The sequence below is a fragment of the Mytilus edulis genome, chromosome 5, assembly GCF_963676685.1.
Source record: "Mytilus edulis chromosome 5, xbMytEdul2.2, whole genome shotgun sequence".
NCBI lineage: Eukaryota > Metazoa > Mollusca > Bivalvia > Mytilida > Mytilidae > Mytilus > Mytilus edulis.
The window spans coordinates 35393790-35409927 of NC_092348.1; the positions used below are offsets into that span (position 1 = coordinate 35393790).

Genomic DNA, 16138 nt, shown 5'->3' on the forward strand with positions numbered 1-16138 from the left:
AAAGACATAACAATTTAACACACAACATTTTCATTTTAGAAATTACGTCCTATATATCATGCCTTTTGAAGATCATTGATGTTCCCCAATCCTGCTATAAATGGATCCTATGATCTTCAAATAAAAAATAATCAAATAAATGTGTTGATTGCCTGTTGCAACTGAAATGTTGTGACCCTATCCATCATAATAAATTTCCCAGTGGCTATTCCATAGCAGTAATTGTCAATTGTTAATTTGTTTTCATTATGAATCTGCATGAAATATTTGCGACTGAACATAAAGCTTTTAAACAATCAATTAATCATTCAATCTAAGTTCAGTTTGGTTCTCAGATTATTATGTTTGGGTAAAAATAATTGAAAATTCAAAACCTAATACAAACATTTCTTCTAAGATATTTGGGGTCAAGTTTTTTTTGGAGTGAACCTTTGATACACAGATTCTTTACTATTTTATTTTGAGATGTGCATTCCTTACTGGGCTTCGTGATATATTCAAGATCACTTATCAATATGGTATATTGTCAATGCTTGTCCACGTTTCGTGATTCTTTAGCATATGTGATGTAGTTTCTACAATTTTTCTTGCACTATGTGGTCTCCCAGGGTTATGGTCGCGCTACTTTGTGTGACAGTTCCGGTCATGTGACAAATTTTCGGCTATCAAAAAGTTCCTTACTTATATACCTACCTGCCAATAATCAGAATATATCAAACTTAGACAATTGACAACCCTATGGACTGAAGATGTATAATCAAGAGCCCACTACAAACGAGGAGAATGATTATATCTTTGTCAAAAAACTGAATTTAGAATGTAAGTATAAGTAATTTATTGTGCCTCATATACCAAAGTTTGTAACAAACACTTTAAAACTGCATAGATATACATTGTACCATTTTGTTTACTCAAATTATAATAATAGCCTTTTTGTCATAGTTTACAAAACTTCAATTTACGTTTAAAATTCTAATTTTAACTGCCCTTTGTATACCAGTATTCAGATATTTGCAGTAGTTAAATACGTTTCATTATGGTAAGCACGCAAGAAACTTGTATAGATATTAGTGTTCTATTCTAATTTGATTTTTGAAAGATAACTTTATGGAAATCGATCATTGATGATTTTATACTTGATAGGAGTTTAACAAGGATCTTTAGGGTCATGTAGGTTTAATATAAATACTGTAGGCTGTTGTCAAGAATCAGTATAATATTTTCATCGCTTTCAAATCAAATATAATCTCAGTGTATCTGTAATAGGATCACATAACCCCGCAAAAAGGAAACGTATTTAATTTCACTGACAGATAAATTGATGGTGTTGTCTATCTTGGCGGTCTCAGTATAATCTCAGCGTGTTCTTACATCTCATATATATTCTACAATCCCTGCATTAAGAAAAAACTATTCAGACACAAAAAAATCTGCAAAATATCGATTTGTGTTCTCAATTCGACACAGAAAGGCGAATTAAAATAACTAGAATCTATGTAATGATTAAGTTTTCCTATTGTCAATTTCTCTTTCACGGGTTATTCCCGGTACCATCTGACTAAATTAACAAACGACAGTTTGTAATGACTCTATTGGTGATGCATGTCTTTGGCACATGCTTACTTCATTGATAAATTTAGTTTGAGATTAAGTTAAATTGTTAGCAGAAGGGTGTAATAAAATTGATAAATTAAAAAAAAAAGTGTATACTCTGTTTACTAGATAACATTTTTGTTCCCTATGGAGATTCCGTATAATGTCAAGTTATCGAAATTCAACTGGGGACTTACTTATTCTCAACACCACTTATTGCAGACCATTTTCTGTATTGTTATGAGTTACATTTAATGACTAAAATCAGCAAAGACCCATCGAAACAACATCTGTGGCACCGTTAAAGTCCACAATTCCTCTTAAGTCCATAACACCGCTAAAGTCCACAACAAATTACATGACCGCTAAAGTCCACAACGCCGCTAAAGCAATAATTGCAACTTCAGTTTGTACACTCAAGACATTTACCCTGCCGAACTGACTTTAAATAAAGCTAATACTTACAATGAACACTGCCCTTTCCTGAATCTTGATATATATCTATATCTTTAAAGCGAAGCTTAATATCAAAATTTATGATAGAAGGGATGAATTTTCATTCCTATTATTAATTATTCATTTTGATGGTGACGTTCCCTTGTCACTATCTTTTGGTGTTTATATATCAACGTGTTCGATTCGCTAGTGTTTGTAATAACGTTTTTGATTTTAATGAAAGATATCTCTGTATTACTAAAAAATAATAACACTAGGGTTTTAAATTTCACTAAATTTTATCATCGTCACAAGGACATCATTCGTAAATATATATATAAATCAACATGCATACATCTTATGCGTTCAGGTATTTCACATCCAATCTTTTATGATAATATTCTTTACAAAGCATAAAATATTCGGCATTCACATCAAAAGGCTAACCAAACCTTTAAACAGACTTATTCAGAAAGGATATAGTTACGATACTGTTGTCAGGTCATTAAGGATGGCATATTTAGTTATTTATATTGATTCATTCATAAGGTCTTTGCATCGGAAATAAAAACATGTATTCTAAGACCAGTTGTTGGCATGATAGGGTTGTGTTCTCCTCGTATATTTTATGATGGTATGATACTAAACCCCTAACGTAATTATAAGGGATTGTGCTTGTTTTTCATATGATGAAGACATAATCTTTCGATCAGCTTTTTTGAGGTCTGGAGCTGGCATGTCAGTAACTGTTAGTTGTCCTTTGTTAATTTATGTATCATTGTCATTTTGCTTGATTTCTTTTGTTGCCTGTTCTGACAACAAATGGAAGTTTTTATCAACCTTGACTGGCTATACAGCCCTTGCACGGTCTGTTCTGACATCGGACTCGGACTTCTTTTAAACTGAGTTTTACTGTGCATATTGCTGTCTGTTCCAAGTCAGGAGACTCTGGACTGTGTTAGTCTTGTATGTTTTTTTTTTTTTTTTTAATTTTAGTTCATTTCTATGTTTTGAAGTTTAGTATGACGTCCATTTTCACTGAACTAGTACCTACTTATTTTTTTTAGAGTCCAGCTGATACCCGCCTCCGGGCGCACTGATTATTTTCTCGCTGTGTTGAACACCCATTGGTGGCCTTCATCTGTTTTCTGCTCTTTGGTCGGGTTGTTTTCTCTTTGACATATTACCCATTTCCATTTTCAATTTTATTTATTAACCAAGTACAATGGTACATTTGTGATCACCATAGTAACTAAACTTTGGTTAAGGATGCAGTGAAAGGAGATATTTTATTTAAAAGAATGTAGACTTAGAGCCTTTTATGGCCGGCTATGCTGTATGGGCTTTGCACATTGTTGAATGCCGTACGGTGACCTACTATATAGTTGTTAATTTCTGTGTCATTTTGGATTCTTGTGGCGAGTTGTCTGATTGGAAATCATACCACCTCTTTCTTTTTTTTATATTAGAAGTTAGTTTTAACGTCTTTTCGAAATAGCAACATGTTTTAGCCATGGCGTTGTCAGATCAATCAATAAATGATAAACAGTAAGTAATTTTTGAACGATCTAGTAAATCACTTTTGTCAGAATAAACTTCTGTGAACATGATCTAGTTTTTTTTTAATTTATCAATGCTTTTAAAACTATTGAAAAACAAAGAAAAATCTATGAAATTACATTACTTATTCAACAAATAAAGTTTCTTTTATTGTACAGATTCTCGAATTTCGTTTATTTTTTATTATACCCATCCAGATTTTCGTTACCTTGTTACTTATAATTGGCATTTTTGATTTTTTCTTTCTTTTTAGTTTTGTTCAAACCAGGAACATATGTATTGATTATCAGATATAGTACTGTTCCCAGCTCAAACAGAGACATATATTCTCTGGTTCAATTCATTTGATATATATATTTGAAAAAAATATTTGTGCTTGTTCTTGAGGATCAGTGTTTTTCGTTTTTCGAATTTTCTTCTCTGTAATGTGCGGTTACTTTTTCAATGCTCAGGTCCTCTCTTTTGCGAATTGTTTATTTGAATTGATAGACCTTTGGATACTTTTAATTTACAAAAATTCAGTCTACTTAATTTATTATGCAGATTTAATGCCTTACGTAAATAATTCTATTGAGATCGATCTTGTAAGATCATGTAAGCTTTCAAATTTTATGAAAGGCATACTTGTAAAAATATTAAACGGTGATTTAAACCTAAAATCGAGATGCAAAATCTGGTCTTGTCAAATACGAAAATTTAATCTGATCAAATTGTATTTTACCTGCGGTACAAGTTAATCAATAAACCTTCCGCCAGGTGACGTTACTGTTGTCGTTGATAAACATCTTCACGGATAGATATTGATACGTTGGTGTACATTTCTTCAAGTGGTGTCAATTTTTAAAGGTGTTAATCAGTGAAATTGACATATTACAGCATTGTTTTCATTTACTGTTCTGCAACATAATAACATTTCATTACAAACAGTCATAATTTTTAAAAAGGTAAGTGTTTTAAATACATAGAATTTCTTCGTTAGCTCTTTTTTGACGTATAGTTTACCTTAGCAACGAAATAAGATTGTTAAAAGAAAATGTTGAAATATTTTAAAACATCGATTTACATAGTTGCATAGAAATCGATTTTTGATTTGTTGTCATGAATGTATAATATGATCGTGTACGAACTTGATAACAATGTACTAATTATGTCCGGGTATTTACTCTTTTGCCGTTACTATTTTGATTGGATTAAGGTATAGCGTGTGTATTTCCAATACGGCACAGATTTGTAACCCTATGATCCAAGGAGAATTTACAGAGAATTTTAAATATAGCTTTTGAGACGTATACCTGTGTATAGTAGGATAAATTGATAGAATAATCGGATTATGATACGTCTGAAAGAAGTCTAATTATAATACCCCTTAAACTCTACAGCCCATTCTTTTCTCTCTCCAAACTTATCAAGGGACTAAACATATCTGAACATATACAATGACCACTGATTTTAGAAGGGTGATAGAGTAGGACATAAAAGGTAGGATTCCAATGTTAGCACGATACATGTATAACTTATATAATATATGATGATGAGGTTTGGTAGCAAATGAAACAACTATCCATACGGGTAGAATTGAGGCAAATTTAAGCAATTATAGGTAACACTAAGGCCTTCAACAATAAGCTTAATGTTAACTTAAAGTCAAACTTGTGATAACGATTACAGTGGCGGACCCAGAACTTTTTATAAAGGGACCTGCTGACTGACCTAAGGGGGCCCACTTCAGTTATTCCATATATAATCAACGAAATATTCCCCACGAAAATATTTTTGACATTTCAAAAACGTCTTGATTTAAGGGTAACGTTAAACAAATCGTTCAATATAGAGTATTCTGTTGGCCAATTATCCGTTAAGTTCAAGTTTAATGTGTAAACATTCAATTTGTCTCAATATAAATCAAACAAAACTACATTTGAAAAGAAAAATGTTATTTTAATTTGCATAATATAGATTTGCCGTTTAAATGTAATGTGAAATTTTAATAAAGCGCCGATGGTTCATTTATCTATGTTCTTTAGTCGATGTATACTTAAGAAATAATTCATGGAAGCCATAGATTTGTTGGAAATTTACACATGGCCTGGGCCGTGATATTCGAATTTTATCCTGAGCGTTAGCGAGGGATAAAATTAACGAATATCACGGCCCAGGCCATGTGTAAATTTACAACAAATCTATGGCTTCCATGAATTATTTCGATTCTGATAGGACAAATACGATCATTAAAAAACTGAAGCGATGATGGGTATACCGTGTGTGTGGCTGTTCTATTTTACCCACTGTTCGATAAATGTAAAACAAATCTAATAAACATGCATGAATGATTTCTAAACTAACCGCTAGAAAAAAATGTGATTACTTTTTTTACTTCTCAGTAAACCCAACATTTGCAATTTTAGATTTGCATTTTTTATCGTAAGCTACCGTCAAATTCACTGTTGACATGTTGTAACCAAGGAGCCGCCATGTTGACTTGCTGAAATCAGTAAATGTGCGAATATTGCAATAGAACAGAAAACAAGCAACACCTACCTCAATACTTTATTTTAATGCAATTGTATCCGAGTTTAGAAGGTAAACGCAATAGAAAAACCTTCAACTTTGACGTTTTCATTCGTATGACGTCATGTTTTGAAATGACGTTAATGCACAAAAATCATTACTGGAATTTCGCGGAATTTTAATGTGTTTTGTTTTTGTCCATTTTTCCGTTCTCTAATGTGTAAATTCTTTTTGTTATGCATCAGAATCAGAATAAATGTTCTGTAGGGTTTTATTCAATTGTAATTGTTAACACAGCGAAATCCACAACCGTTTACACATAGGTTACGATACATGTGGATTTACGTGGGAGGCATATTTAAACAGCCGTTTGTGCATTTGTGTACATCTTGGAGTCTGCGCTAAGTATAGATATATCGAGAATTTTATCACGGTGTTGTTTACAAAGCGAAAGAAGCACGTCATATTAGAATAGTAATTCATTCACGTTCCGCTGTCTGATTCTATAAATAAGAAAATAAAGGCATCTACATGTTTTCCTGTTGCTGAGTGTCAGTATTCGTATATCCTTTTATCCACATATTTCTATTTAAAGAGGTAAGGTCAATTTCTGCTGCATTAATATGTACTAGTATTTCATTAGCATGGCATTTAAACAAAACTTGCGATTTGCATAAATTATCGATATTGCGTCTTTACATTTGTAATTTGAGTTTCTGACAACACGAATGTCATACAAATGTATACATGTATGAACATTTTAACAAATAATTATAAATCATACATGTAAATGCCCATTTATGAAAATTACACTATCGCTGAATTCGGCAAGATTTGAGTATTTGTTCAAATATAAATAAATAGGAAAGACATTATAAACCAAAACCAATCTAAAGTTCGTTCTTGGTGTCCTTTAATGACAAAAAGTAGCGATTTTTTAACATATATTTAGAAGTGTTTAAAATCATGTATACCCGGTTGCATAACATTTTCATTTGAATGGTATTTGTAAAGATTTTGAAAAGTCATTTAAGTATACCATTTAACTGTAAAAATGCTTTTACATATATCATTTAGACTTTAAATTACATGTATATGATGGTTATAAAGCCCATTAGCAGGTACTTATCGGTACTTGCAAGATATAAGAGATACATTTACAGTTCATAAATTTTCAATTGTAATTCACTTTGGTTGCAACTCCCTAAAGTGAAGACGAATCTTAGTAGATGTTGATTGTTCCGTTTCAGAGGTACTTTAGTTTATTTACCTCTTGCAATCATTTGATACTTATTTACCTCTTGCAATCATTTGATACTTTAGACTTTATCAAGATCCGACCTCTAGTGAACTGTTAATAAAAGAAATTCCAGAAACACGTTACATGCACACAGAAATCGGTATCAAACTACTTTTTCATTTTTTTCTTTTAAAATTTCAACAACTTTCAAACACGGATTCTGAATCACTTATGTTTTCTACATAGAACAATGTGTTTTTTTTACTTTCAATCTATTTATCTTTCTTTATAAATCAACAATGCATACAGGGAAAATTAGTGTCAATCTGTCATTTCGGGTCCTTTTATAGCTTATTATGCGTGATGGGCTTTGCTCATCGTAGAAGGCTGTCCGGTAAACTATAGTTATTATACCCCACGCAACGAAGTTGCGGAGGGTATAATGTTTTTGACCCGTCCGTCAGTCCGTCCGTCCGTCAGTCCGTCCGTCAGTCCTGTTTCTTATCATCGCAACTCCTCTCAAACCACACAACAGAATTTCGCGAAACCTTTTCAGATAATAAGGACATACTATGTAGTTGTGCATATCGACGGGAAATTGCGATTCAATTTTTTTTCTGGGAGTTACGCCCCTTTGAACTAATTTGCTTCAATGTACTACTGCAACAGTTTTTTCATCGCAACTCCTCTCAAACCACACAACAGAATTTCATGAAACCTTTTCAAATAATAAGGACATACTATGTAGATGTGCATATTGACAGGAAATTACGATTCAATTTTTTTTCTAGGAGTACGCCCCTTTGAACTTATTTACTTTAATGTACTACTGCAACAGTTTGTCATCGCAACTCCTCTGAAAACACACAACAGAATTTCATGAAATTTTGTAGATAATAAGGACATACTATGTAGATGTGTATATTGACAGGAAATTATTATTCAGTATTTTTTCTTATACAATTTTTTTTCTTATACTTATTTAATTTCTCCAATGACAATGTGGGGACGTGGGGTATGTGAGCGTGCTCACTAAGGTTCTTTATTTTTTTTTGTCATTGACAATCACACCACATTTTCTTATTATAATCTAACTCGAATAATTCAAGCCCTTTCCGTGTCCGATTTTCTCCCACACGAGGGCTTGAACTCCTTGTGATCATTGGCCGCGTCGCCTGCTCTCTGTGAGAGAGAGCCAATCGGCGGCGATGAGGATAATGAGTCTGCGCAACTGTCTTGTAATTGTCTTACCAAACACGTGTGTCCAATTAACACAAATCCGATAATAATTAATTAACATCAATTAACATCAGTTTACATCATTTAACATCAATTAACATCCGGAACTCCTCCTTCTTTAGCTGCCAATTTAAATCAAAATTCCCATATTGCAAAGCGGTGTGAATTTTCCGGTTGACGGTCTTGATCGAGGAAGACGTTCAGGCGTTAATGTAGCCTTCGTAGATCAGCGGAATATAACGGCTGAATTATTCGGGTTAATTATAATCAAGTTAAATATTCCCGCTCTTATATATGATGAACGAGGTTCAACTGTCTGCTTTTAATTTTTTACTTTTATCTCAATGATTTGGTTTTCGATAATTTCGCATATTTTACAAAATGATAATAAAACCGTTTTATTATGTTTTAGGGGCAATGCCAGGTGATAAAAAGGGAAGCTGTGGGTCACAGGTAAGTTTCTGGTATATTATTATTATTGGTATAGCTAATGCATCATTTCCCCGTAAAATGGTATAATATGTTCTATATATACTCTAAAGAAATACTAACATGTCTGCATATATATTACTAGTATCACGAAAGAGTTGTCGTGAATTGCTTGATCGGCTATATAAGGTTATAATATTGAAAGGAAACACATGGAGAAGCCTGCTTGACTAACAGCCCACGTCCGATTGCCTTTATCAACCAACCACAATTTAACAAGATTTAAAGTCGGCAAAGCTTCGACAACGGCAAAATAAGGCACCAGGTACTTTGGAATTAAGGTAGCCGATAAATGGGGTATGGCATAATGACTACGCTGAATTTGGTTGGGGTGTACAATGTAGTAACATGTAATCTCGTGTTGTTTTCTTCGATAAACACATTCTAATCAGTAATATTAAAGAAATGGGTATCTCAACTTTCAAAATGTTTGTTTTTGAAACAAAACATGTAGCATTTAACAAACACAAATTTGTAAGGGTTCCGCGGAACCCAGTGTCTCGCCTACTTTCGCTGTTAATCACACACTCAACAAAAATGTTGAAAAAAATCAATAAAGATATTCCTCTCGATACTATCTTTTGATTGTCAGAAGCTTTTGTCCAAGTTTTGTAAAAATCCAGGATAGTTTAAGAATCTTAAAAATGTTATTAAAACTTTAACTGCAGACTGTATGTAATGTTAACTGGAAGAAAATTTAAGTCCATTAATAAGTAAAATACAGAAAAATTGGAATTCTATTTTTACTAAATTTACTTCTGGATACTATCTTATGATTAGAAACATGCTTCTGTCCAAGTTTGGTACAAACCGGCATGATAGTTTAAGAAAGTTATCAAAATTTAAAAAAAACTTTAAACACAAAGTGAATGTAATGTTTCCTGGCAGAAAAACTAAGTCCATTTTGATATCGTCCTATGTGTATTTTATTTAATTGTACATTATTCATTGTATATGCTCTTAGACGCATTTGTGGGTACCCTGCCTACAAGTGCCCCCGTTGTAAAGGGGTAACTTCTTAATAAATATATATATATATATATATATATAAGTAAAATACAGAAACATTGGAATTTTATTTTAAATTTACTTCTGGATACTATCTTATGATCATAAACAAGCTTCTGTCCATGTTTGGTACAAATTTAGGATAGCATGTTTAAGAAAGTTATTAATTTTTTTACCCTGCCTACAAGTGCCCCCGTTGTAAAGGGGTAACTTCTTAATAAATATAGATATATATATATATATATATATATAAGTAAAATACAGAAACATTGGAATTTTATTTTAAATTTACTTCTGGATACTATCTTATGATCATAAACAAGCTTCTGTCCATGTTTGGTACAAATTTAGGATAGCATGTTTAAGAAAGTTATTAATTTTTTTTTAAATTTAACCACAGAGTAAATGTAATGTTTCCTGGCAGAAAAACTAAGTCCATTTATAGGTAAAATACGGAAAAAATGGAATTTTATTTTTACAAAATTTAGTTCTGGATACTATCTTATGATCATAAACAAGCTTCTGTCCAAGTTTGGTAGAAATCCAGGATAGCTCAAGAAGTTTATTAAATTTTCAAAAACTTTAACCACAGAGTGAATATTTGTGGACGCTGCCGACGACACCGACAACGACGACGACACCGACGCCGACGAAATGTAGGGTCGCTATGTCTCGCTGTTTTCGACTGAAGTCGAAGGCTCGACAAAAATCACATATTTGCAACAAAAGGTGTATCACACGCACCTCCATACATACTAGTTACTTATTTAGATGACATTTGGATTTGGTTTGAACCCCACCGCCCCCTAAATCTACCGTAGTCAAGTTTGCAATTCTGTTTATCGTCATATCAAGAGACTGAAATAATAAAAAGGTTTAACAATAAAACATATTTAAAACTATTCTTGAATTTGTCAAAAGTCAAGTACCTATCCAAATATTACAATTATGAGAACACTGATTATACAATAATGTAAAGAATTGTCATGTAAATAACAATTCCTTCTACAAACAGTTAAAAAATTCAGCTATATAATTAAGTTGGATTCCCATTGATCAAGTACAAATTGTAATTGAGCCTTTCTTGACATACATTGACACCATACAATGTGAACATTTGCTGAACACACATATATATACAAATTACATATCATATACATTTACTGTTAACAAAGGATATTCCTTTAAATACAATCCAAAGACTGTTTTGAAATGTCAAGGTTCTTTTTTAAAATCGTATAATCATCATGCTTCAGAAATTCTTTTTAACAAATATATACAATAAAAAACCAAGGTTTAGTCCACCATTTCTACACAAGGAAATGCATGTTCCAAGTCAGGTATATGACAGTTGTTTTTCTTCCGTTTGATGTGTTTGAACTTTTGGTTTTGTCATCTGATAAGGGACATTCCGTTTTGATTTTCCTTGTCGGAATTTTGAAAATTTTCCTTCGTATCAAGCTGTATCTGATACACGTTTAAATTGCACTTCCTATAACCATTTTTTGCATTTTATTGGAACCATTGCTCAAGTATAACACAGCTGCAAACGTACAGTCTAATTAAATTCCATGATAGCTGACACACAACTCTATCCATATTTAAACAAAGCACACTGCATGTATTAAGAATTTTGAATAAGGACAAACGGTATGAATTATTCATGCTGAAATTCTTATCTGAATAAAAGCTCTTAGAAACTACGCAATAGTCAATAATTTTGAACGATTCTTTCTAAATGCATGAAACATTGTGTTTTTGCTTCTAATCTATATGAAGCGATTATCATGGTTGCACCTTTTAACGGCGGATAAAGGATAATAAAGGCTGAAAGCACAATGCATGTATGTGTTTGTCTCTTCTCACTTTTCAGCCAAATAATTTTTGATTGTTTTTCACTATTTATATTTGCTTTAAAAAGTTTGAAAGTTGAATATACATTTCCCGCCCTTTTACAGTTTTGCTCTTGTTATAAAATTGAGAATGGAAATGGGGAATGTGCCAAAGAGACAACAACCCGACCATAGAAAAAAACAACAGCAGAAGGTCACCAACAGGTCTTCAATGTAGCGAGAAATTCCCGCACTCGGAGGCGTCCTTCAGCTGGCCCCTAAACAAATATATACTAGTACAGTGATAATGAACGCCATACTACATGTAATTTCCAAATTGTACACAAGAAACTAAAATTAAAATAGTACAAGACTAACAAAGGCCAGAGGCTCCTGACTATGTACAGTTCCCTGACCTTAAGTTTTGCTTTGGTGATACATTTATAAAACAAAATATGGTGTTTTGTAAAAATGTACATGTACGTCAAAAAGACAGCACCCCAAAAACTGAAGACAACCATGAGTCAACATAAGGTCTTCACCTATGTTTATTCATTCATACTATTAATAATCTTAGCTTTTACCCTGGTTTTGACACGTCATTTTGATAAATTATTCCTGTAAAATGTGTCGTAAGACATATATTAGAAAAGGAAGACATTTAGCTTGTTGCCTCTTTTAAAACTTTGTTCTCATTAATTTTGCAAAACTTTGTTTTCCGTCTGTTTGTTTGTTTCCTGAATCATACGGTGTACTGTATATAACTGGTGATAGATGATCAACAAAATTCAACAGAAACTTTTTGTTTGAATGGCAATCTCAAATTCCTATATAGTATATACTGAACTCTATTAATTTATTAATATAATTTTTCTAGTACGAAAAAGCAAAAGATGAAGTGTACGTGCTGATGAGATTTAGGAACGAGGTTTGTGAACTGGTGAGAACGGCCTGTTATAGAGAAAAGAAAGTCATCGAAAATTATAATGGAAGAGTTCTGGGACTTGCTTCAGGGGTAAGTTGAATATAGTAAGCGAATTTACAAAAGTTTTCGTTAATGCGAAACATAAATCATTTAGGAAAAGATGATTAGAGCGAGAACAGCCAGGGGTTTAGATATAATTGACGAGTATATTTAATTTTCATACAAAAAAGAAAACATTCACACGGTGTTAGAGTAAGATTATGTTGTATGACATCGTAACACAGTCAATGCTAAAATCCAGGTAAGACGTTTAAGACACCCGTTCGTGAATTACAAAAATAAACTAAAATCTATTTTTGAAAGAATTTACTGTATTTGAAAAATCATAAGAAAGAAAATGTTGCTTATGTTGATACTAGTGTCTCTATGGACAAATCGTGTAGTTTAATTCCCTGTAAATGACATGTGCTGTAGGAATCAACTGTCCTTAGTTTTTCGTCCTCCACATTGCATGAAAACTGTCCAGTAATGGGGTAACTTTGTCTACGTATCGATCCTGGAACTGTGCATCCATAAAATCAGACAACTCTATAAGCTGGAAAGTTAAATGACCTGGAAAAAAAATAATCCATATACGTTGATGAATCTTAGTATGTACTACTAGTGCTAGCGTAGTAATTCTATATGTCTCTATTCATTGCAGGTGACAATATACGAGGGAAATTGGCCATGCAACCAAGGAGTATTACTGATGCAATTTATCAACAAAGAATGTGCTGAGCGGTGGCTTAACAGTGACAGAAAATTCCGGGATAAAGAGTGGCCTTTACCATCATCAAGTTTAGAAATTATCATTGCACCTTTGAAATATAAACCCCCAAAAAGTAAGCACTATCATGTATTTTGTTATAATATTGAGATTCATTTTCATTTTTTAGTTCGTAAACAGAAATACTATACTGATCGTTGAACGGTTGAATTATTGTTTGATGGACGTATACCGTCCAATATTAGATAAATTAAAGAGCTTGTGTATTGGAAAACCACCACAGCTATGGCAAATACACAATTTTAGCAATATTAAAACAAGTAAACATGTAGATATAAATCACTTTCTACAGAATCCCAATTCAAATGTAGAACTAAAAATGTCAATAATAAGAGCACATAGCCAAAATGTAAATGTTAAGGAAAAAAGGAATATTAAGACATAGATTCGTTTTTTATTAACAATTGACTGGTAACTTCATATTAGATACGCTACCACATTGTACAAATGTTGTACTTTCACGTTTAGTTACAGATTCTTTGCTCAACTGCTCAAATTTTTTTTTTAAACAAAATGATTATATTTCTTGCTTCATATTGTTGTTTTGTGGAAATATGTTTAATGTATCGATTCGGAAAGTCTGATCAAATATATATTTAAACATGATTACATATATACATAGAAATAAAAGGTAAATAGTTGGTACCATATTTTAAATGTTAGTATCAGACCATATCTAACCTTTTTTGCACATATAAAGACTCGTATGTGTATATGGATTATTTCTTTTCTAGGTCATTTAACTTTCCAACTAATAGAGTTGTCTGATTTTATGGATGCGCAGTTCCAGGACCGATACGTAGACAAAGTTACTCCATTACTGGACAGTTTTCATGTAAAACATGGCGTCGTTGCTTCTTATGACATCGATGGTTTTAGAAATGGCTGGTTTAAAAGGGGAAGCTACTGTGTGTTGAATGCATATGATTCTCCATCGAATGTGGACGCATTATATTACTCAGGTATGTATCCTCAATTTTAATATCAATTTCTGGTTCTCTATTGTAAACAAACCCATGTTAAAATTCGAATAAAACATGTGATATACACACTTGGGTAAATAAAGAGTGTGGCAAAACTTATTGTTTGGTAGAGTTGAAAACGTCTGTTTTAAATTCATTGTAATTAAATTCATTGGACCGAAAACTGGAGAGCGCAAGATGGTCATCAACATGATAACTTTGGCGAGGAGCTGGAAAACTATATTACACTAGAAGATCGAGTGCCCCTGACAGTTTTGTATTTCCTTGAATAGACCAACAGTACTACGTCTAACACAACTAGGCCCAATATATATGAAAATAATGCACATTATTTAAAATCTGTAAGCAAACACAAAATAAGGTATAACATATCCCACAAAATAAAATTTTGAAATACCAAATTAAAAAGTATTTTTTGACGTAGTAAAAAAAAGTTTGAGTACATTTGCTTAAGTTCATTGTGTATCAAAAATTCTATTTGTGATAAATATGAGTTCTTTTATCGTGTTGAACACCTCATTAAGTATATATGAAACGAGAAAAGTACTAAATGACGTGTTCCTGGTCATTAGGCTGAATATCAAAACATTTCCTTTTCACTTTGCAGATCAGTACGGTTCATTAAAAGAATACAGACAATCAGCCTGTAGGACAGAAAATGTAGTTTTTACGTTGGATCCTGAGCTGAAGCCACCAAAGGAGTAGTGTAATGACAGTGTTATTTTTCTTACATTTCTGTATAGTAACTTACCTCATTAACCAAACTTTCTACCGGAAGAGAACACAGATTATAGCGTTTAAACGTTTTCTAGATCTTTCTTGACCTCGATATTCCGTCCATGAAACGCTTGCATTGTTGGTATTTTTACTGATAACAACAAGGGACACAACTCCTATGATATAGCTATATTAGCATAGATCTAACCACATTATTGGAGTTGTATAACCGAAATAGATTGTTGTTTAAATTTTTTGCAATTCTTCTTTAGTTAGATAAGTACATTTTCAAACTTCTGTATACTAGTATATAAACATGAAAACGATATTATCACTGTCAGCATAGTGAGTAAAGAAATTTCCACATTAGCTAAATGTTAAAATTTGAAATGGTAAAAGACTATTTGCATTTATTTTAAAACATATCATTGATTCATTGTTTGCCGTAACTTGATATGGTGTTTTGGGGTTTTACTTAAATGTGAATTTCTTGTATATGAAGCAAAAGAACTAACTAATAACATACACAAATGCATGTGTCCTCAATATATAAACAGTATGGTCGCAATATAAGTTTAGCAAACAGGATTTTTCCAAAATGTTTGCTTAAGAAAAGTTTAAGAAAAAACATTCTTTTTTATGTTTTCTCTATTACAGAAAACCAAGCTGTGATATTTGTTACATTTATTTTTTGTCCAAAACAGTTTCTTATTATTGTTATTTTTTTTTATGTACGAGACAATTATTATGTAGATGTAGATAATAAATCTTTGTATTACA

General features: G+C 32.2%; 1 protein-coding gene across 3 annotated transcripts; it reads left to right on the top strand.

Annotated features, from left to right (window-relative positions):
• Positions 1 to 646: 646 nt before the first annotated feature.
• On the top strand, positions 647 to 16138 carry LOC139523527 (uncharacterized). Of its 3 annotated transcripts, none has more exons than XM_071317596.1 (6): positions 647 to 819; positions 8988 to 9028; positions 12782 to 12919; positions 13533 to 13713; positions 14393 to 14620; positions 15249 to 16138. In XM_071317596.1, the coding sequence occupies exons 1-6, from the start codon at positions 750 to 752 to the stop codon at positions 15344 to 15346; spliced, it is 756 nt and encodes a 251-aa protein (XP_071173697.1). In that variant the 5' UTR covers positions 647 to 749; the 3' UTR covers positions 15347 to 16138. The 3 variants fall into 3 exon arrangements, with proteins under 3 accessions (XP_071173697.1, XP_071173698.1, XP_071173699.1); XM_071317597.1 differs by lacking the exon at positions 647 to 819 and adding an exon at positions 4273 to 4532; XM_071317598.1 differs by lacking the exon at positions 647 to 819 and adding an exon at positions 6607 to 6693.

Coding starts and splice junctions, on each gene's coding strand:
- LOC139523527 (XM_071317596.1), top strand. CDS start 750: ATGTATAATCAAGAGCCCACTACAAACGAGGAGAATGATTATATCTTT. Junction 9,029..12,781: donor AGGGAAGCTGTGGGTCACAG/GTAAGTTTCTGG, acceptor TAATTTTTCTAG/TACGAAAAAGCAAAAGATGA. Junction 13,714..14,392: donor GAAATATAAACCCCCAAAAA/GTAAGCACTATC, acceptor TTTCTTTTCTAG/GTCATTTAACTTTCCAACTA.